This window comes from Ricinus communis, chromosome 8 (genome assembly GCF_019578655.1).
Source record: "Ricinus communis isolate WT05 ecotype wild-type chromosome 8, ASM1957865v1, whole genome shotgun sequence".
Classification (NCBI taxonomy): domain Eukaryota; kingdom Viridiplantae; phylum Streptophyta; class Magnoliopsida; order Malpighiales; family Euphorbiaceae; genus Ricinus; species Ricinus communis.
The window spans coordinates 12107829-12129783 of record NC_063263.1 but is presented as its reverse complement, the minus strand read 5'-3'; the positions used below and the strand labels follow the sequence as shown (position 1 = coordinate 12129783).

The following is a 21955-nucleotide window of genomic DNA, read 5'->3' as shown; positions in this document are numbered from 1 at the left end:
ATATTTTTAATTTATATGTAAAATAAAAGTAGACTATCTTATCTAAAAAATATTGAATATTAAAAATACTGTTATTATTCACATTAATGTTATTGGATTTAACAAATAATTTATCAACATAATTTTTGTCGTTATTGAGATTCAAATAAAGAAAATTAGTATCATATTGGAACTCTAAATTTTATTTAATAAAAATTCATAGTTTCAAAGCAAAAAAGCTAGTAAAATTTAATTTTAGACAATAATATTGATATTAATAAACTAAGAGCATATATGACAATAAGTTATCCAACTAAAAATTAAAAAGATTAACATTTTAAATCGGATAAAAAGTAATAAATGAACTATTTTTTTGAGACAAAATGTTAAAAATAGTAAAAATTAAATGATATCAACTATGAAAGAAAACTAACTTTTTAATCAATGTATAAATTACAAGTAAATTATTTTTTTGAATAAGAGAAAGCAACACTTGAAATGTATTAATGGCTCAAAGCCCATGGGCAACTCTGTATAACTGACATACGAAGACATGTTTATGTTTAATATATACAATTATATGATCAATGTTTATATTTATTATAACAAGATATTGTTATTTTATTTTTATTTCAATATATCAAAATTAAGAATATTAATTATAATTTTCTTATTAGAAAAGGGATTCCTGAAAGTGCGGGGATTAGGGCTGACCACGGATCGGTCCAATTCGGTTATTTATAAATCACCAGTACCATACCAAATCTCGGTTATTTTAAAATTGAAGGTACCAGTACCGTACCAAATATAAAAGGATCAAATACGTATTGTACCAATTTTACGGTTCAATACAGTTCGGTTCGGTACTATTGTCGGTTCTAAAAAATTTTAAAAATACAACTTTAATCTCATCTTTAATCAAATACATTTAGAGAAAATATGATTACTAACCTAAAAAAAGTAGCATGAAAATCTGAATTAAAATTGCAATCACATTCTTGAACAACCTGTTTCGCAATTCAGTCACTTGCAAATACAATAATTCGTTCAATATTCAAATACAAACCATTAAAATATATATTACTGCTAGCATAAAAATATTTTACAGATGACAATCATTAAAATAAATAAATCTATAAACTTTATGTAGCACTAAAATAAATGTCCAAAATTAGTAAAAGAATGTTATTACCTCCCCTCAAAATTAGCACTCCACATTTAATCTTGGCATAAGGGACTCACCAATCTCAATATTTTGAATAATTTCTACAATAAAAGTAAAAAATTACGTCAATAAGACTTAACAGCATCAACAATAAACAAATATATGTAAGAAGTAAATAAATGTTAACTGACTCTATGCTTTCAATATCCTCTATTGATTCTTCTAGTTGGATAGGTTTATTTGAACTTATAAGCCAATATTGACAACAAATGAGGATCTCCGCTGTTGTAGGAAGTAAAGAACTTCTATATTGTTAAAAGATGTTTTGACAATTTTTTTCTCAAGTTTTGTTTGATCATTTAAAAAAAAAAAATTGATAAATATAATTTAATATATTTTTTATATTTTAATATTAATTTATAATATTTTAAAAGTTAATAAATTAATTATTTCTAAATATTTATTTTTTAAGTTTTATTAGTATAATAATATAAAAATCATTTTTATAATATTTATTTCTTAATTTTAATATTTATATAAATTAATACTTTTAGTATAATTAATATTATTATTCTTAAAATAAAAATATTATATAATTAAAAATTAATTTATTAATAAATATAGTGTAAATAATATTATATTTATATAATAATATCTTTTATAAATCTTACTAATTTATATAACTTTTTATTAAATTAAGTAATTTTTAATTAACTTGTCAAAATTTCTAGATAGTAAATAAATTTCAAATATAGTATTATAGTATGTATACTAAATTACTAGTATCAATATACTATGTGACATATTAATATATAACTTATATTTTTTATAGAGTATAAAGTATATTATAATATTATAGTTATTTTTAATATGTATTATTTTTTATATTTCCGATAGCAATTGCTTGAATTATATAAATGATAAATATAAAATAATTTTTTATAGAGTATATGTATTATTTTTTTAATATATGTATTATTTATATAATATAAATAATTATTTATAAATATATATAAAAATTTGGTTCTACGGTTTAGTCCGTATAATGCGGTTTTTACTAAAGAATCAATACCATACCGTAATAGTAAAAAAATTCGGATCGGTTCAATTCGGTTATAAAAACTTTCAGTTTTTTTCGGTTCTGGTACTTTTCGGTACGGTTATTCGATTCGGGCGGGAATCACCAAGATCCATGATCAGCCCTAGTGGGGATCCCTACAAGGACGAGGCTGAGTTTTCTTCTGCCCATAGGGATAGGGATTCCTCATTAGCGCCGTTGCCATCCCTATTCAGAATGTTTATCATAATCTGATGACTAGAAACAAGATGACACACATATCCAAATAGATCAGGTAACAATTTCACAGTGGCTTGACTAATACAATGAATAGCTTCAGTTTTTTTTATCACGTATGGCAAAACTTCTTGCAAGAAAAATGGCCAAACTTCAATATCCAAAAATTTTAAATTACAAGCCACAATGGGATCCACAGCACCCTTCCTCCGGCATATGATCATTATTTCTATGGCTATCTTCTATTTGGGCCGCCATAGTTAGTGAGGGGTGTATATGTGGTTGGGGAAACAGTAGCTTCAAACGAAATGCATCAACACCGTTCAAATAGTAATGAAAGAGCCGTTTTGCTCTAATAAACCCAAGACGACCATATAGTGCAAGTGCTCCTTTGTTTGTAACTTCTGCTTCTAATGTCACCTTCAGAAAATAAATAAACAATGAACGCCAGATAAAGGAGAAGAAAATCCGAATAGTCTACTTAACTAGTTTATTGGAGCTAGCTTTCAATTCATCCCGCGTAAAGATAAGTAATGTCAGATCATAAATCTTAAATAAAAAAATTTTATACGGCAGATAAGTATATCCATAGTTTTGCGGTGGCGTAAGTCTAGATTCTTAACAACAAAATGGCACCGGAAAGAAAAAACACTATAAAGTTAATTTAGGACATATCGATACTCAATTATAGGTGGATGAGGAAAACAAAACTCATTGAACACAAAACAACATCTTTTTCTACAAAATAACTTTCCCCTTCTCAGAACTGAATCCTTTTAGTAAATTGCAGACAGGATGCAACAGCATCTAATAAGTTAAGTCAAACAATAATGGAACTAAAGCATTAATCACAGTGACAGTATGACCTGAAAGCTCAGCATATCTCAACAACATTTAGCTGCAACGCCTCATCAAATCATTGAGCTGTTAAACTAGCGAACATTTATGACAAAAGAAAAGAGAAGCCTTTCCCTGAATCATAACATTTTCTTTTCTCGTGGCACAGATCATACTTCCTAATAAACTACTGTAAAAGTTTCCATGGTAGGACACTGATATGAGAAACCAATTTTTCCAGAAGAATTGACATTCAAACAGATTGCGTTGCTGAAGCAACTGTAATAAAATCAATAGAGTTTATTGTGTGCATAGATATATTAGCAAGGATATCTCTAGGTGACTACATTACTTACAACCAACAAGCTTGTTCACAAGAGGAGAGGTCAAGTAGATACAAATTCTACGTCAAAAGTTATAGAAAAGAAATAAATGAGAAACATGATCTTAACAACAAAGATTTGACAATTAATACATGCTATTCTTGCAATTGTAAATAAGAAATGAGAAGTAATCAGGAATTTGATTGATTTAAACCGAGACTGATAATCATACCTCTTCACAGCCTGATTCCATCATCACTTTAATTGATCTAGTAACAAGTTCAGTAGCTGCAACGTCAAGAATTAAACTTAATGCAGCAATATTTCAGTGTAAATCGATAGAAATAAGAGAGATACGCTATTAAATTACCAATGCCTCTTCCTCTATAAGGTTTGATAACAACTAACATAGCAATGTAGCCTCTAAACGTTGTATTCCTATGCTCTCCCATCTTGCAGACCACCGTCCCTACGCATTTACGTTTATGAAACGCCTAAAATAAATCAAAAACAAAAAATCAAACTCCAAACACAGAGCGTTAGGTCAATTTATAAAATTGCAGAAATTGAAGTACCAGGAAAGAGAGTTGAGGCCATAAATAAACGAAGTAACGGTAAGTGAAAATTGAGTAAGGCTCGCTAAGTTCTTGGTCGACCAGGCTCATGATTAACGGTAAGTGATGTTCCCCGCCGTAGCTTACGTATTCTATTTCCGATGCATCGAACTCTTCTTTTTTATCTCTTTCTTCGTTTATTTCTTTACTTTTTTCCATTCTTTTTCTCTTCTTTCTATTTCTCGCTCAACGACGGCGGCGCTGATGGTTTCGTTCTCCTTCGAAAGGAGGTTAACGGCTTACGCTACGGCGAGCCTAGGCATTCCCCGTGGGAGTAATAAACACAACACATGACGCGATGGCTGTGCTATCCAGTGTGATGAGCATTTATTCCTATTCGGGTCAGGAGTGGAACCATTACCAAGGTTAGCCCGGAAGATCTACAATATATATCGGGTCAGGACCAGGCCCGTTATCAAGGTCAGCCTGGCCTGACAATCTTTTCTCTTGTTTTCAAATAGGATTTTTCTTTTTTCCAAAAGAAAAACGGTTTTCACATGTCAAAGTGGTTTGGATGGTAAAAAAAAAATGATAGAAATAGGAGTAGAAATGACTGATTTTTATTACTCATACTTTTTTAAAAAATAAATTTTTTATTTTCAGAAAAATCAAGTTAAATTAGTTATAAATAATTAGATAAATAAAATAATATCTTATTATTTATATTTATATCATTTTTATATAATTGTACATACTATAATAACAAATGAAATGTTATTCTTATTTTTATAATAATTAAATATTATTATTAAAACCAATAATAAAATTATTAAAATAAAATTTAATTCTCATTTTAATTTAATATATAAAAAATATTTTTTTTATTTTTATTTATTTACTGCATTCAAATTTTTATTTCTTGAACTAAAAAGTTCAAAAGATTAAAAAATTATGTTATATATATTGTTTTTGTATTTTTTTATTCAATATATATATTTTAAATTATATGATTGCATTATATTTTTTATATTATTTATTTATTAAATCAAAATACCATTTTGAAAATTTGAAAACAAACTTTTTATAAATTAAATATAGAAAATCAAATATATCAGATAAAGCGAAATATATAAGTTAAGAAAAATTTAAAAATATTACAAGTAATGGCACTGGAGTCTTTTCATATTGCAGTAATGTTAATTCTTCTTTTAACATTTTGGTAAACTTATTTATTTATTTATTTATAGAATTGGAGTTCTAGGTGACAGATACATCACTTTAACGTGCAGCAATGAAAACCCTACAAGTATACAGCCTAACCCTATTCTTAACTTAAATCACTCTTTTTCATCTTCATTCTTTTCATCCTCTGCATAGAATCAGCAGTTTCCTTCTTTCTTTTATCTGTCTGTGTTCATCTGAATAATTATATGTCTGAGATCAGACATGCCCACGCATATCAAAAGTTTAATCGCGAGAGCGAAATTGATCAAGTTGATGATGAATAAATAAATTATGCAAGATTCTTAATTAGTTACTTACAGGATTGGGAGGCATGAAAAGATCAGGAGATCGAAGAGGAAGATGGCAAGATGATCTTCTCTATATATCTGCCAACAACTTCTTCAAGGCCAGCCAGTTATTGATGACTAAGGTGAGTATATGCTTTACTCTCTCTCTCTCTCTCTCTATATATATATATATATATATATATATAAATTCATTCATGCAATTCTTTTTTTCTTTTTAATTATAATTATTTTGCTACTCTAAAAAATATATGTCCATTAGCTCTAGCTGTTCGTTACTTGCCATTGTTATGGTAGGGGCGGCGCTAGTTTTACTTTGATTTTGACAAAAAAAATTATTGCCTAGTATAATAATTGATATATTTATAAGTTAGAATATAAAATATTTATACATAAATATCAATTTATTTATTTATTTTAGTGAATATACTAAATTTATTATAAAATTACAATTCACCCCTTTATTTCATTTATGTAAGGATATTATTATCCTGAGGACCAAAAGGTTTTAAAACCTAAAATTTTGAAAGGTGTAGGTATACTTTATCTCTTGAAACCTTCAAAATCCTCTAAATTTTTAATGTTGTAAATTAGTGAATTGAGAAAGTAAATTCTTCTTAGAATGTCGTTGTATATATCTAACTCATAGAAAAATTAATTGAATCCTTTCAATTATAAAATTATTAATAATAGTTATATATTGACCGATATAAACAGAAACCAATACGACTGACCATATAATTGATTTTATTTATAATAACACGATATACAAACTTCAAACAAAAATTTCAGAAAGTGAACATATTTTGTATCATTAATCCTACTGGACCAAGTCTTCCAATCATTCTTTTGTGTGTGTGTGTGTGTGTGTTTCTTTTGTTGTTAAACGTGGTTATAAGTGAAAGAAATTGGACTTTTCTGATGATGATGAAGTTCTAATACTAAGGACTAAGACTGGCATATGTACACATGCAGAGGCATACTCATCAAGAATTGACATGAAACCATGCGCCATCTCTTTCTTAAAGATGTCAATGAATGGGCAGAGCCGAAATGGATGACCTGAAAAAGGCATCCAATTAGTAGTGATTCCTCAATCTATATCTTGAAATTCTTGATATAAGGATGGTTGATTAGAAGGTTTAACACGGCACAAGTAATTTTTTTTTTTTTTTTTCTTCAGCAGCTAATAAAGTTCAAAGGTCGACAGTTGATAACCTAAAGCAAATTCCCCTTGAAACACAGTTAAGGAGGAGAATATCAAATTAGTATTTGTAAATTAAGCTACCAATATGCCTTTTCTAGCCCTTCACCGACACCACTCCACCTTTCACTGTTCTATATTTTGATGTGGGCATGCACTAACTCTTTTGTTTCCATTTTGCAATTATTGGGTATCATCTAATGCATATTAAGTTGGATCCACCGTTTTTTTTTTTAGAATTTTACTGTATATGAGTTGTCTCTAAATTTTAATCTTAGGTTACACTGAATTTTAATCAATATTTATAGTTAGGGAGAAGCTTTATTGATCATCAGCATGGAATAATTAATTATACAAGAAATATATGTTTTACAAAAGGGTTTGCCACTATTATGAAACACTTCTGTTGTTTATGAATTAATTTCATGTATCTTAGCATTTACATATATGTATGGATAAGTAAGTAATATATACAGTTAAAGACTTTCTTATAGTCTATGTATTTGAGACCCAATAAAACTTATGACTACCAGAAAGTTATAATTTAATAGAAATTTGAGTATTCAAATTTGTCTTTTGACTTAATACTTAATATTATTGGTGAAATGATAGTAACTAGAGATAAAATACGTTAATATATTGTTGTATTATACAAATAAAATTGATGAGACAAAACAATATACAGTAAGACAAAATATAACATAATATATATATATTTTTAAAAATATATATAAATATTACTATATAATGAAATATTTTTTTAAAACGAAATTTATAATTTATAATATAAAATATTTACAATTTATTACAATAAAAAGTTTATTTCTATTTATAACTAACTCAAATTGAGATCGCAATTATTTATTATGTAGTAGTTATTCTTATATTGAGTATCGTTATAAAAATGTGTTACTAGATATGGTAATATTTTTATATTTTATATAAAATAATTAATATATATTTAATTATTTTAAATTAGTAAACCTAAAAAGACGAACACTTAAAAGTAAAGAATTTTTTATTTTTATGAATTTATTACATGCTCAAAGTTTACATGTCATAACACAAGCCACATGTATGCTGTATATGATAGTATGGAAGTTGAGAGAAAGGTTTTCTTAAAAAGAATATTTAAATTTTATTTTTGTCTAGAATTATAAGTAATAGAAAGAAGACAAAAGGAAAAGAAAGAAATATAAATAGAAAGAAAAATCTATTTTATATTTTTCCTTAAAGACTGAAAGAAATAGAGAAAGGTTTTCTCTTCAATTTTTTGTTTTTTGTTTTGACTATTACCAGCACATTACTTCTATAAAATATTCATATTCATTAGAATGATCACTGGCAATAGCAAGTTCATCAACTGAAATACTGAAATATGTGAGCCAATTTTAAAGAACTTGTTGAGAAAATCTATTCTTTTTCGTTTCCTTCTTGTATAGTTTCGTTTGGTGATATCCTTTTTGTATAAATTTAATTTCTTGAAATGGACAAAATATCTTAAAATTAATAAATTCACTTGCAAAATGCCTTTATATCTATTCTTGGAGCTACCCTTTTTATTGATTATTTAACTTATTTATTGAAACTCAAATCTGATAGCAATTTAAAGACAATTTCAATGTTACTAAGCTAATATTGATTGATAATTTACAACTGGACTAAAATTTATATATAGATAATTTTAAAATTAAAATTTGAATGATTCATGCTGGTATTAAGAGAGTGACAAATTATACACTAAATTTAATATATATTTTTATATGTACACTAAGTTGACAGATAATTAATACATATTTATTAATTTTAAAATAATGAAATATATATAAATAATCTAATATCAAATATCAAAATGTACGTTGTGCTATATAAATATGTAAGATAGATTTTTATATATAGTAATAAATTTCCTTCTTTTTTTTCCTTCCTATCAATTTTCACATCCAAGGGACAAATAAGACTTGACTTTAACTTGAAGCAATCAGAACCCTACAAGCAACCCTCACCCTTTTATTTAATCTCCTGTCAATTTTCTCCTTCTCCCCTTCTTCCTTTCTTCTTCTCCTTTATTTTTCTCTTCTTGCTATAAAACTTCTTTTTTCTTTTTCTCTCACAGTATCACAATATCTTTTTTATTGATATCTTTCTTGGCTTTATTCATCTTTATCATCATCATACAGATCAAACCACAAATCTCCACCTGCCTTTTTGGCTAATACATATAGCTAATATTATCTTCCTTTAAGAGATCTCTACTCATGCACTATATCTACAGCTAAAAAAACTCACTACAAAGAAAGCAGCAAGAAGTTCAAGAGGTTAACAAGGTGGATCGAAGGCTTGGAATGAGGCCACTTCCTTCTGATGTATCAGAAGAAAAGGGAAAGCAAGATCATGTCTTGCTTGCCCATGTTCTTGATCATGCCATGGCCAGCAACAACAGGCTGGAACATGTGCAGGGAAATCCTCTTGATCAGTCTGCAGCAGGTAGGGCAGGACATTACACTACTACTTCTCCAACTACAAATGATCAAGGTAATCAATAGTGCCATATCCGCTGACCTACTACCTGCCGCGTGATCTTTCTTGATTATCTGAATTTTCCACATTAAAATTAACTAAAACGTGACAGGAGAGTGTCTACACTTGCCCTCAGGATCAGAAAAGAGATTACTGGTTTAATAAATCAATTATTAGTTGCCTTTAGGTTATGGAAGTGAACTCTCTTTTAAGTCTTTCTTTTGCTCTCACTTTCATTTCGAATCATTCATTTTGCGAAGAGGACTAATTTCTTTTTCCTTTTTAATCAAAGAACGATTATTTTGCATTTGAGGTATTGGTATATCTTCAAAATTTTCTGAAAACCTAAAAGAGAACCATAAAGAAAAGAAAAAATTGTTTTGCATTTGTTTAGGAATTAAGTTCTTTCCGGGTTGTGAGTGCACTGTAGTGGAATATTACATGTTAGGACTAAATTAGAAATGTAAAAAGAGCAACAGCAAGAGATCTCAGGTTCGAATAATTTTATTTTCACTGAGTGAGTTTTTATCTGAATGGCGAAGACAAAAATATAATTATATATGTTGTGTAGTTCACGGTTTGTTAGGCTTTCCATAAATAAATAAAAAATCATAAAAGTGCAAATTTCTATCGATTTCTCTCTTTTTATTCTCTTGTTAGTCGAGACTAATTCCTTTCATTTCTAGGCGTCACTGGAATTCAAACTGATAATAACCTTAGGGTTTTCCAGATGATTCTAATATTATTATCTTTCCCTAAGCAATTTTAATTCTCTTGGAAATTTTTAGCTGTAGCATTCAGAGTTGTATATTATTATAATGCGTGGCTTATGTTTATTTGACATAAACTAGGGAACATGAGAAGAAGACACTATAGAGGTGTAAGGCAGAGACCATGGGGGAAGTGGGCGGCCGAAATCCGTGACCCGAAGAAGGCTGCTCGTGTCTGGCTTGGAACATTTGACACGGCAGAAGCTGCAGCGACTGCTTATGATGCAGCTGCTCTTAAATTTAAAGGCACTAAAGCAAAGCTCAACTTCCCCGAACGCGTTCAAGGAGCCGGAGCAAGACCAGATAATTTAAGCTTCATGGCGACTAATCAAAATGCAATTCTTGTTCCTAATAACAATTATAATGTTTTTGCTCCTTCACAATTTCCTCCACCTCCTCTTCCCATCATTCGTCCACCTGCAGCAATACCTGAAGAATTCCCAAATCTTTATCAGTACGCCCAGCTCCTTTCCAGCAATGATGATAGTTATCTACAATATGTTGGTTCAGGTGGTCTTAATTATAATCAAGAACCCTTTGTTTCCCCTTGTTTGTCTATGACATCTTCTTCATCAGCTTCCTCAGGATTATCCCAACAATTGCAGCCAGCTGCAGAAGAAGAATTTTTTTCTAGGTTTCTCCCCCAGATGCCCGCAGGTTTTTCTTCTGGTACCCATAGTCATCAGCAGGAGAGGGAATTTGATCACGGTAATGCTCCCTTCTGACGTATTAGGGTTCAGGACTTCACAAGAAGCCGAAAAGCATGAACTGCGGTTAAAGTCTCAGCTGATCGGCGCACATAGAAAGAGATAATGCAGCTTCAAGCTCACTACCTTTCAAAGAAGTTCATTATTTTATGGGATTTCCTGTATTTGCACATTTGAAAGAGGGCATGCATGTGTTTTTCTTTTAGTCCCCTAACTTTTGCCACAGACCATATCTTCTTCGGATGATCTTAAGGTCGATGCATTTTCTTCTATCTATCTTGTATTTGTACTCTAGTACAAAAAATGAAGGCAGGTATATAAACCACTGGAACCATGACAAAGAAATATCGCTTTCACTGCATCCATTGGACGAAGCTGAAACCAACCAAAGATTAGGATGTAACCTAATTTCCGAATGTGCCATTATCATGTTCAATCAGATGATGTAAAATGATATGCTTAACATGTGTTTGAGAGAGTTTCAGTAACAATATGCTTAATATGTGTTTGAGTTTAAGCTTATGTCTTCTATCATCATTTGATGAATGAAGGAAACTAGTTGAGAATTTTCATTGATGATCATCATTTGATTTACTAAATGTTTTTGCTGACTATACAAGTCAAACAGTTAAGTGATAGATTGAGGAGGAAATGTATTTAAAAAATACCAAAAAGAAATATTAATACAGAATTAATTATCTGTAAAGTCCATCCCTCATTATTTATGAAAATAAAAATGCTGAATATATGTAGAGTTGTAATATCAAAATCCCAAACTTAGATATCTCAATTGGCCATCATAAAAGTCCAATAATATTCTTTTCAATCAAAGGTAAACAGAAAGGTACACATGCTTGAGAATAATATACTTAATAAAGAGGCTATTCTATGTTTATAATATATACTTGAAGTGCATATTACCCTAACTTTGTCCCCCACTTTCAAAGAATATATCCAAATATGTGAAAATTAAGGAGGAGGAGAGAAAGCCATTTCAGCAAAACCCAGTTGATTTCAAGTTAAGATTAAAGAAGAAGAAAAGAAAGCAAAAAAAAGGAAAACTGAAGAAAGACAAGAGAGTGAAGTGGGACAAAAAGCATAGAAGGTTCTTCACTTGTTGATAAAAGGTAGCATCAAACTACATATATATTTATGAGATATGACATTTCTTTGGGAATTCAAGGCCAGGTTCACCTCCCATTTTGCTAGCTGACAGCAACCCATGATAATACATATATATATATATGAATATGTAAGATCATTTTCTTTTAGGATATGATTTTGCATTTCAAAGGTGAATGAATGCTTTCGGCTGTCTCGCTCGTCAATCTTTGCGGCTGTTGCTGTCATGTTAGCTTGCCTCTGATTGCAAGCATGCATAACCTTATTAGTGCAATCCCAGCGACAATCATCACCGTTGCACGATTTTTTGGTATATATATAATTAATTTAGAGTGTATCGGATAGAATTTATATAAAAGGTATAAATTTTTTTAAAAAACTTTTAACTCAGTTGTTACTTTTTATTTTATATTTTTTATTAAATAAAAAATTATTAAATATATTCAGTTTATCACATTATTCATTGATTAAATTAATTATATAAAAATATATATTTTTAATAATTTTTTCAACCAAATAAAAATAAAAAGCAAAACATAGCACAAAGTTATATACAATGCAATTGTATTCTATCATATCCTTTTAACCTATTGCCATTTTATTCTAATTTTAACTTTGATGTTTATTTTATTCGATATTATATTTTTCTATTTTTGTCTTGTTATCGTTCGAATCTAATATGATTTAACTATTATCAAATTACGTTTAATTATTAAATATGTAGCACTCGTTAACTACAAAACATCGAGAATAATTAACAAAAATCCTAATCTAAGACTATTGGAATTTCAACCTCTCGTAGCAATGTATAAGTGACCAAACTATTTAAATAAAAAACTGACAAATGAGAAAAGAAATCAAAAGATAAAAAAAGTGCATTAATTCTACTCGATCCGACGTGTGATATAACCATGAATTGTCCACCCTTCCATAAATAGATTGGAAATAAAGAAGATACCATCTACCATGGTCAAACAATCTCAATTATTTAAAGGAAAATTCTTATCTAGATTTAGTATGTGTTCCTATTTATACACTAAACCGATAAATATTTGTTACATATTAATTAGTTTTAAATAACAAAATATGTATCAATCATTCAATATTAAATATAAATCATCCATTCATATGTGTTATTCTCTTATTAGTTATAGTGTATACATCAAAGTTATGTAAGAATATTTTATTATTTAATTAAGAGATGTAACTATGAAAAAAAAGTACGGAAATTAAAACAATAAAGGAATTTGTAAAATCACACAAAAATGATGTTTGATTATTCTTTTTTTGTAATTAAACCTCTTAATTAGATTATTTTGATGTTGTTTAGGTATACTAACCTTTATCAAAATACTTTTGACCATGATGTTCACTACAATTAATGATGAAATTTTGTGCTCTATCATGACTGTGTGTAATTAACTTTTAAGAAAAAAAAAAAGATACTTATCCAGTAAATATAGCTATTTATTTTAGTATTTGGTAAATATAGTGGTAGATTGATTAAAGTTTGATTTATGAAGTTAATTTAAAAATTTAAGTTTTATGTATTTGATTGAAATAAAAAGGTTATTTAAAATTTGAATTTAATTAAATTTATGAAAATATAGCTGACATTAATTGTATTTGGTAGCAATGAATTCTATTAAATTGTACAGAATTCATTTTTAAGTCTAGAGTCTATGTGTGTTTAGTTGAAATAAAAGTTCATTAAAAATTATACACAATTAAACTTATAAAATTTGTTATAACAAACCTAAATTCTAAAACAATAAATAGAATTTTCAAATTAATAAATTTTACATTAGTAAATCAATATATTCTATAGTATTAAAATATTTATTTCATTTGAAATGAATTCTAAATTATTATTTAACCCTCAAACATAAAAAGAAAGTATTTATAAATGAGTGCTAAATACAATTTATTTATAAATGAAAATGAATTTCAATCAAACATTATATAAACTATAATATGGTAGAACATGTTAAACTTTCAAATAAATTTTATATTTATAAGTTAATATATTTCGTAGTACAGTCTATCAATTTGTTTAATTTTTTCTCAATATCTTCTTTCTATTTTTTTCTCTTCTCATTATTATTAGAAACACTAAACATAAAAATTCATGTATAAATAAATTGTATAGAATTTTTTTCCAAATATAATAAAATTTTGTGATGAATTTCATCAAAACACTCAAAGGGTTAATTGAATTCAAGTCAAAAGGGATGAATAAGAATAGATGCTTGAAATAGACAATGCATATATGTCAAAGGAGACAATGACATGCAAGGAAGGAAAGCACGTGCTAAATTTGCCGTCGGCAGGAATGGAGCTTCGATTTTTACTTTCTTTTTCCATTCAGACACTGCTTACTGCAATGCTACTGTCTGAAATTTGAATCCCATGCCAATGTTTTTGTATATCCTGGTGCTGCTGATGATCAGCATCATCTGATAATTGCAAGGCAATTGACATCCATTTTCCAGGAATTTTCTCTGTTATTTTTCCTTAAAAGAATAAAGAAAGAAAAGAAAATTATCCTTCCCTTAAGCCCAAATCCAATAACCTTAGGCCCATACTTTACTGAATATTTATTTTAATATCGAGCTCGCAACTAAGAACAGTGTAAGACTTGGTCGTGTTTGATGAAATTAAAATAAAATTGGAGAATTAATGTTAAGTTGTGTATTATTAATGATGTAAATTTGTATTGATTAAAGTATGTAATTTAAGGTTTAGTGATGGTGAGAAAAAGAAAAAAGAATAAAAAGAAGAGGAAGATAATTTAACAGAAAACTTTTAGGCTTTTGGGTTATTTATTTATTTATTAAAATTCATCAAAAAATTTTATTAGTTACTAAAATTATATGGACTTAAATTATAATGGCATGTATTATACTTGTGTCAAAGTGTATACTTATTTGTCTTAAAAGTAGACTTTTGGATTATTTTGCACTTAAAGTTCATTTATTCCTAACTTCATTGGTCCTAGACCTCTCCACATAATTCATACGACTCATTTAACATTAACATGCCTATTATATTACTCTTTAGTTCAAGTGTACTCCCAACTTCCTTGACCTGATCTTTGCAAATCAGGAATATGCTTAAACATAGAAATTGGATCTTTATTATAGTCATTTTAAGCTACTTGAATTAACTGAATAATATATAGTTTTAAATTGTTAGACTAGCCATATCAGTCTCTTTATTAAACAAAAGATACATATGTAACCTTAAATTTCCATTACTTACATCAGTTAAAAAGCACAAGAGCAACTCTTCTTATGGAGCATACATAGTTTTATCTAAAACTTTCACCTAGTCATTACTATTTGTGCTTACTAAAGCCCCTACTTGATACATCCTTCTCTAATTCTTTATTAACAAACTTCTCAAACATAGTGTCATCATCAACACCATCATCCCTCGAGTTATAATGAGAATCAATAGTCATTTTCCTCTTAATTAGGATCATTAGCGTCATCACTTTGGTCTTCATCATTCTACTCATTGTGTTATGCTCCTTCATATCATTTCATCTTCTTGGTTATCCATTTACTATGGTTGATCAACTACATTATACCATAATTCTTCTTGCATCATCTCATCTTTATTCCTTGCATAAATGTGCATAATATTCAAATCATTAATAAACAGAGACATCTTTATAGCATCATGTTCACTTTTAAAGTCTCCCAATCCATCATTCAAGCTATTGTTTTGATGCCATAAGATGACTTTTTCTTCGAGTACTGACTCAAGCTCTCTCGTCTATTTCCAATCTAGAAATCTTACTTTAGGAGCAAAAATCAATCTATCAAAATTGTACATCTTAAACTTAGCATTGATTTCACTCCAAAATATATGCCCTTGGATAGTAAAGTACTATAAATTAGGCAATGCAAAATAACAAGAAAAATAATGCAGGTTAATGTAAATTCTTTCATGATAAAGTACAATTTTAGAAATCACATGCATTGTACAATTTTAACTCATTCCAAGTATAAATTAAGCAAGCCATTCATTCATTCACTAAACTCCACTCTAATGATTTCATGAATACTTAATTAGATAAATCTCATGACTTTAACATTACCCTAAAATTGAGGAATAAAAAAAAGAGTAAAAAAAGACAGTGAGTTAAAAGACAGTATGGAGATCTGATTGCAAAATCATATAAAATTGAGGAATTTCTAACGGGTAGTATGATGAGAAACATTTGGGGTACCAATGCAAAAATTTGAAGAATTGAACGCTGATTGGATACATATGGATAAATTCTAGTACCAAAGGCAAAATTTACCCTTTCATAATCAATGCTTCATACATGCAGACGTGTCAAAATCAGAGTCACTCGTAACTTTCCCCTTCTGATCATCATCACCATCAACTCAGTCTCAAAACGTTCCAAAAATCTTGCAGAGAAGCAGCACGCCACCACTCGCCGATCGATACGCAAAAAATAAACATTTTAATATACAACTCGTAAGAACAGTCATAGAAGGTGTAAAAGATGTTGCGTGTAGCAGCAAGAAGGCTGTCTTCTCTATGTTCAACGCAGCCATCGTGGAGACCTAACCAGGCTGCTACCTCGGCAATCGCGTCGCGGAACCCAATCAACGGCGGTGATTCATCCTCATCGGACGATGTTAAATCGAAAGTATTGAATGATTATTTTGCTTTTCGGCCTCAATTTCACATCCCTCATAGAGGTTTGAGTTCTTACCCTCTTTTTTTCATCTCGACTTTAGGGTTTTGTTTTGATTTTAATCTTATGTTTAGGGTTTTAATTTTGGAGCTCATAGATCTATATATTAAACTAGAGAATTCAAATTCCCAATCTCCTATAGCAAACTAACGACAGAAATGTTACAAATTTACTGGATAGAAATGTTAAAAATTCAAATGACTAAAGGCATAAACTCCTAAATTTCAGAAAATATACATAGCAACAAATTTAGCAGGATTCTGTCATGCGGCTCCAGTTTTTGTTTTTGTGTCTTCTATTTTCTTTTTTATTAGATTCCGCTTTTGCACCATGAATGTGATTGTATTGCTAAGGAATTTTGAGCGAAAGTGAAAGCCTTTCAGTATGGTGAAATAAAAATGTTAAGATAGGACATTTTAGGGCAATTAAGACAGCATATTGGTGATGAGATCTTTAATTATGTTCTTTATTTGAAATAATAGATCGTAATGGATACACGATAGTCTTGTATGTGATTTGTTGCATTTCTTGAGGAGTGATGCATGTGCCTATTTGTGAGGCTGAGGGATTTGAAATGAAACTATAAAACTGAAAGACTTTCTTTATGGTGAAATTGAAATGTCAAAAGAGGACTTTAGGGACATTGCAACAGCATACTGGTGTTCTGATTTGTAATTTCCGATCTTTATTGGAAATGATAAGTCATAACTTTGTAGCAGTGGGTTGGATGTAAGTTAGATTTGTATGGGGTCTGCTGGGTTCTTCTTGAAGCAATGATATATGCCCTTATGTGTAGCAGTCTAAGCACAATGATTATTGTGAAAAGATGAATTGCATTAATGATAGCAAGGAATGATGTGAAGCCCCATATTGAGAAGAGGTGTAGATGTTATAAACAGTTTTAGAGTTGAGTATTGTAACATCAGAATTTTGAATTTTTCAATAATTCTTTTTTTTATTCTCTTTTCTTTGGTTAAGCTGGTTTTCTTGCTCACTGAATGTGTTGTAAGTTCTTTGGTGCAGTTTTAAATTGTGATACTTTTTCCTGCATTAGCAGGATGGATACCATGGTTGAGGGGGTTGAAAATGTCACTAATTTCTAGACAACCATCTGGTTTCATCTAGTAATTGTCCTTTGGTTTCCCTAACCTTGGCCCAGCATTTCACAATGAAGCATTTTATCTGTCAAAAAGAAACTACATGACTCTTGATGGACACTCTGCTTACCTATGTACTGGAAGCAAGTTCCTCAATCGGTATATACCATTTGTTTTTCTTTTTTTTTTTTTGTCCCAGACACAGATAGTATGCAATGGCAGTTTCTTCGACATATCATCTGCTAATTTGCAAATCTCATCCATTAGAATTTGTCTGCAATCCAATACATTTCAAGAAAATTTGAAGTTAGAAATGTTGATAGATTTAAGAAAAAAATGTTAGGCTTAAGAAAGAAATGCAGCCAAACATGGGTATTAAGAGAAATGACAAATTTCAAAAGCATCACGCTAGTAGGAAATGGTAATTTGTTATCATGTGAAGAGCAAGTGTAGTAGTCAGTGGCATCTTGAAAAATTCAATATTGTGTCAAGAAGAGACGGTTGTGAGGGATTTATATGTATAACAGCGTGTAATGTTTGTTGACCACAAATTTTTCTTCCTTGTTTCTCCCACCAAGTCAATGCTCATTTATGGTTGTTGACAATCAAGATGGGGCTTTGGAATGGAGCCTACCTATCATGACAGGACAGTCACCCGTATTTTTAGGGGTTTGTAGTAAGGTTATGCTTGTTCTTGGTTTCAGGTTTTTCTTCAGATTCACTCATGCCAAAAAATGAAGATGGCATAGTTTCAGAGGTTCCAGCAACTGTGGCAGCTATTAAGAACCCCACTCCAAAGATAGTTTATGATGAGTACAATCATGAGCGTTTTCCTCCAGGTGACCCCAGCAAGCGGGCATTTGCCTATTTTGTCCTTACTGGTGGCAGGTTTGTGTATGCTTCATTGATTCGACTTCTTATCCTTAAGTTGGTGCTGAGTATGTCTGCGAGTAAGGATGTTCTGGCATTGGCCTCTCTTGAGGTTGATCTTTCAAGCATTGAGCCAGGCACTACTGTGACAGTTAAATGGCGTGGAAAGCCAGTTTTCATCAGGCGCCGAACAGAAGATGATATCAAGCTGGCAAATAGTGTTGAGTTGGCATCTCTTCGTGATCCACAGCCAGATGCAGATAGGGTCAAGAATCCTGAATGGCTAATTGTCGTTGGGGTCTGCACGCATTTGGGTTGCATTCCCTTGCCAAATGCTGGCGATTTTGGTGGCTGGTTTTGCCCTTGCCATGGTTCACATTATGATATCTCTGGAAGGATTCGCAAGGGTCCAGCTCCGTATAATCTGGAGGTGCCTACTTACTCCTTTTTGGATGAAAACAAGTTACTCATTGGCTGAGGTTTATACTTTTCTGGACCATGGTTCTTTTGGATATTTTATTTTTCTTAAATTTACTCAGATAATGCCGAAGAGTTGTTGCATATCTTGCTTTGTGCTCCCAATTACTTGGGACATGTTTATTTTTTAGGGATGTTATGCAACTGGGTAATTGTAACCTTTGCTGTTCGGAGTTGCTCTTAATCCTGAATAAGTTCCTTCGTATAGCATGGATGCTATTTTAAAACCTGATGATTTTTCAGGATAGTTTTGTTATTTATTTTAATCAGCATGTTATGGTGTGCGCACCAGATGTTCCTATGTCGTATTCATTCTTCTCCATTGGGGTTCAAACTTATAATTAGAGATGGTGTAATGTAAACAACTAAAGCAATTCTTGTATCCTCTGAGGGCATAGGCGTAGCCATTGCACCGACTCCGAGTTACTGAATTTTAAGTCGTGAAGATTTTTCTTTTGTGGATCATTGGGATTGGAGGGGGAGTGAGGGCTCGAACTTGAGCACAGAGGGGAGGGGGGAGGGGGAGTTTTTCTTTTGTGGATCATTGGGATTGGAGGGGAAGTGAGGGCTCGAACTTGAGCATGGACTACGAATCATGAAGGCTGGGGCGGGTTAATTTCATCCATTAAGTCATAGAAAGGATGAGAGGAGTTTTATAATGAAACTAGCTCACCAACTTAAAGTAATACGAATGCTTGCATTTGAATTGTTACACTTTATGATAATTTTATACTCTTCAAAATTTTCATGTGCAAGAATAGTTGCATCGTTAATCTGAAAACCCACTGACAGAGATGTGAACTCCATGAGAACAGAATTGGTGTTCTGTCATCTCTCAAAGATGCCCTTAACATAGACCATGCCTTTTTCACTAAGCTGAAGCTCCTTCCTCATTTGTTCTACCTGCTGGTCATCACCTTGAACTACAATCTCTGATAAGGTACCATCATCTGAAACCATCATTTTAACCTTGATCTGCTCCTTTCTTGATGCCCGCTTCCAGTAGTATGCTCCTCTGCATTTACCGTTCCAAAAGCATTAGAACCATGGACCTCACCTCCCAAGGTAAGACTAGAAAATCGGTTGAAGAGAAGTCAGATTCCAGAAAAAGGAGTTGTTTTACTTACGCTAATGGACTTAGAATGGTGATCCAAAACCAATTATTTCCGAAGTCTGGTAGAGTTATAGTAAGCACAAGTGCAACACTTGCCAAGCTGATGCAGGTGCAAAATGTAAGCAAGGCTGCTTGGCCTCGGCTTGGTATCATCATGCCTTCAAACCTATGTCCAATGGCAGAAGAAGAAGCATAATTAAAAGAAATCTCAAAGGTTTGGTTGCTGCAAAGAAACCATAATTCCAGTGCTCTCCAAATTACATCTGGACGCAACTAATTGGATTAATGACTTTAGCCTTTTCTTTTCCACAAATCCTCTTTTTGACTAGCCATTAAGTAATGAAAAAATCATCTACTGTGCCGTAAAAATGCATGCAATTAGATATAATTAAGGATATGAAAGTGGCAGTTCACTTACGTAATAGTCTCTCCTCTATCAGTGACCACAAAATTATTTCTAGTGAAAAAAGATAAGATTTCTCCAGCAACATGATTCGGTGCTTTCCTCCCTTCCCCTTCACCAATAAACGTCTTTTGCACAATCTACAATTCAAGAAAACAAAAACGATAAAAAGAAAAAAAAAAACCCATTTGTTTTGAAGCATCAAGAGATTCTAAAACGGGAATAGCATAATACCTTAGACTTAACAGAACGCTTGATGAGGGACCAAAGACCAGGAACGGAGATAACAAAAAGACCAAGTGAAGTATAGTAACTAGCCGAAGAGTAACCCATGCTCTCTGCCACTGAAAACATTGAGTCATGGTGGAGCTGCTCCACAAGAATAGCAGAGGAAGATAAAACATGTTCTTGGAGAGAGACGACGCGAACCACCTGTCTATTGGGTGTTGTTGGGGTTCGAGCCTGACCTGGCCCTGGCCATAGATGGTGCTTCTTGCACGATAATTTCGAAGGAAGAGAAATGGAGAGTGGATTGGGTGATAATAACAGTTTAGCCACTGCTGCTGCCATTTTCGGTGCCTGTTGCAAACCCAGAAAAGAATTCTTTCAGATTTATCAGCTCATAGCGCTCATGGTCCACCTCTGCCTCTGCGTGGATTATCAATGATCAGCCAACATGAATGGTCCAGATTTTTTCATCTTCTCTTGTCTCTGTTTTTTCCCCTTCTCAGCTAGTAATCCAACTCAAGACTTATTAGTATATAATTATTTTTAAAAAATACATTATTATGACCTTTTGAGATTTCTCAAGTAAAATTTAACTCCATATTAAAAATGTTCACATCAATTCAAGTGAAATCTGAACATTATGATTGAAATATAAAATACAATGCGTGGTACCAAAAAAAAGGGATTATTATCTTATTATTCTTTTGATGGATTTAAGAAAAGAAATAATTGATTGATTAATAATTTCAATCATATTATTTAAACGTCAAAAAATCTAATAATAAAATAAAATAAGTTTAAAAATAAATAATAATAATAATGAAAAGGATTATAGCTGTGGAATATTCATACTGCAGCTGCCGAAGTAAAGACAAGAAAAAGAATATTAATAAAACGTTTACTTAGAGACCCAAGTCTATCTCATATAATATTCAAAGTCCTTCTCTCAAAATCTAATCTCATTTTTGACCGGCTTCCTTCCCTTTTGCAGGACAAGCCGAGCCATATCATACTCCTTATCAATTCATCTAATTGCATATTTTTT

At 30.8% G+C, this 21955-nt stretch overlaps 4 protein-coding genes across 5 annotated transcripts; 2 read left to right on the top strand and 2 right to left on the bottom strand.

Moving 5' to 3' along the window:
- Positions 1–2480: 2480 nt before the first annotated feature.
- On the bottom strand, positions 2481–4576 carry LOC8273096 (N-alpha-acetyltransferase MAK3). Its single transcript, XM_002512785.4, has 4 exons — positions 4174–4576; positions 3969–4092; positions 3831–3886; positions 2481–2858 (listed from the first exon to the last, which is right to left on the bottom strand). Exons 1-4 carry the CDS (start codon positions 4369–4371, stop codon positions 2613–2615), a joined length of 624 nt encoding a protein of 207 aa, XP_002512831.1. The 5' UTR covers positions 4372–4576; the 3' UTR covers positions 2481–2612.
- Positions 4577–5419: 843 nt separating this feature from the next.
- On the top strand, positions 5420–11399 carry LOC8273094 (ethylene-responsive transcription factor ERF113). 2 transcript variants are annotated; one of them, XM_048378265.1, is made up of 3 exons: positions 5420–5806; positions 9161–9420; positions 10257–11399. In XM_048378265.1, exons 2-3 carry the CDS (start codon positions 9231–9233, stop codon positions 10898–10900), a joined length of 834 nt encoding a protein of 277 aa, XP_048234222.1. In that variant the 5' UTR covers positions 5420–5806; positions 9161–9230; the 3' UTR covers positions 10901–11399. The 2 variants fall into 2 exon arrangements, with proteins under 2 accessions (XP_048234222.1, XP_002512829.3); XM_002512783.4 differs by lacking the exon at positions 5420–5806 and having other exon boundaries at positions 8960–9420.
- Positions 11400–16364: 4965 nt separating this feature from the next.
- Positions 16365–19466, top strand: LOC8273093 (cytochrome b-c1 complex subunit Rieske-4, mitochondrial). The gene is made up of 2 exons (XM_002512782.4): positions 16365–16725; positions 18523–19466. Exons 1-2 carry the CDS (start codon positions 16527–16529, stop codon positions 19164–19166), a joined length of 843 nt encoding a protein of 280 aa, XP_002512828.1. The 5' UTR covers positions 16365–16526; the 3' UTR covers positions 19167–19466.
- Positions 19467–19842: 376 nt separating this feature from the next.
- Positions 19843–21439, bottom strand: LOC8273092 (protein COFACTOR ASSEMBLY OF COMPLEX C SUBUNIT B CCB1, chloroplastic). Its single transcript, XM_002512781.4, has 4 exons — positions 20917–21439; positions 20698–20822; positions 20293–20445; positions 19843–20180 (listed from the first exon to the last, which is right to left on the bottom strand). Exons 1-4 carry the CDS (start codon positions 21250–21252, stop codon positions 19994–19996), a joined length of 801 nt encoding a protein of 266 aa, XP_002512827.3. The 5' UTR covers positions 21253–21439; the 3' UTR covers positions 19843–19993.
- Between the last annotated feature and the right edge of the window lie 516 nt (positions 21440–21955).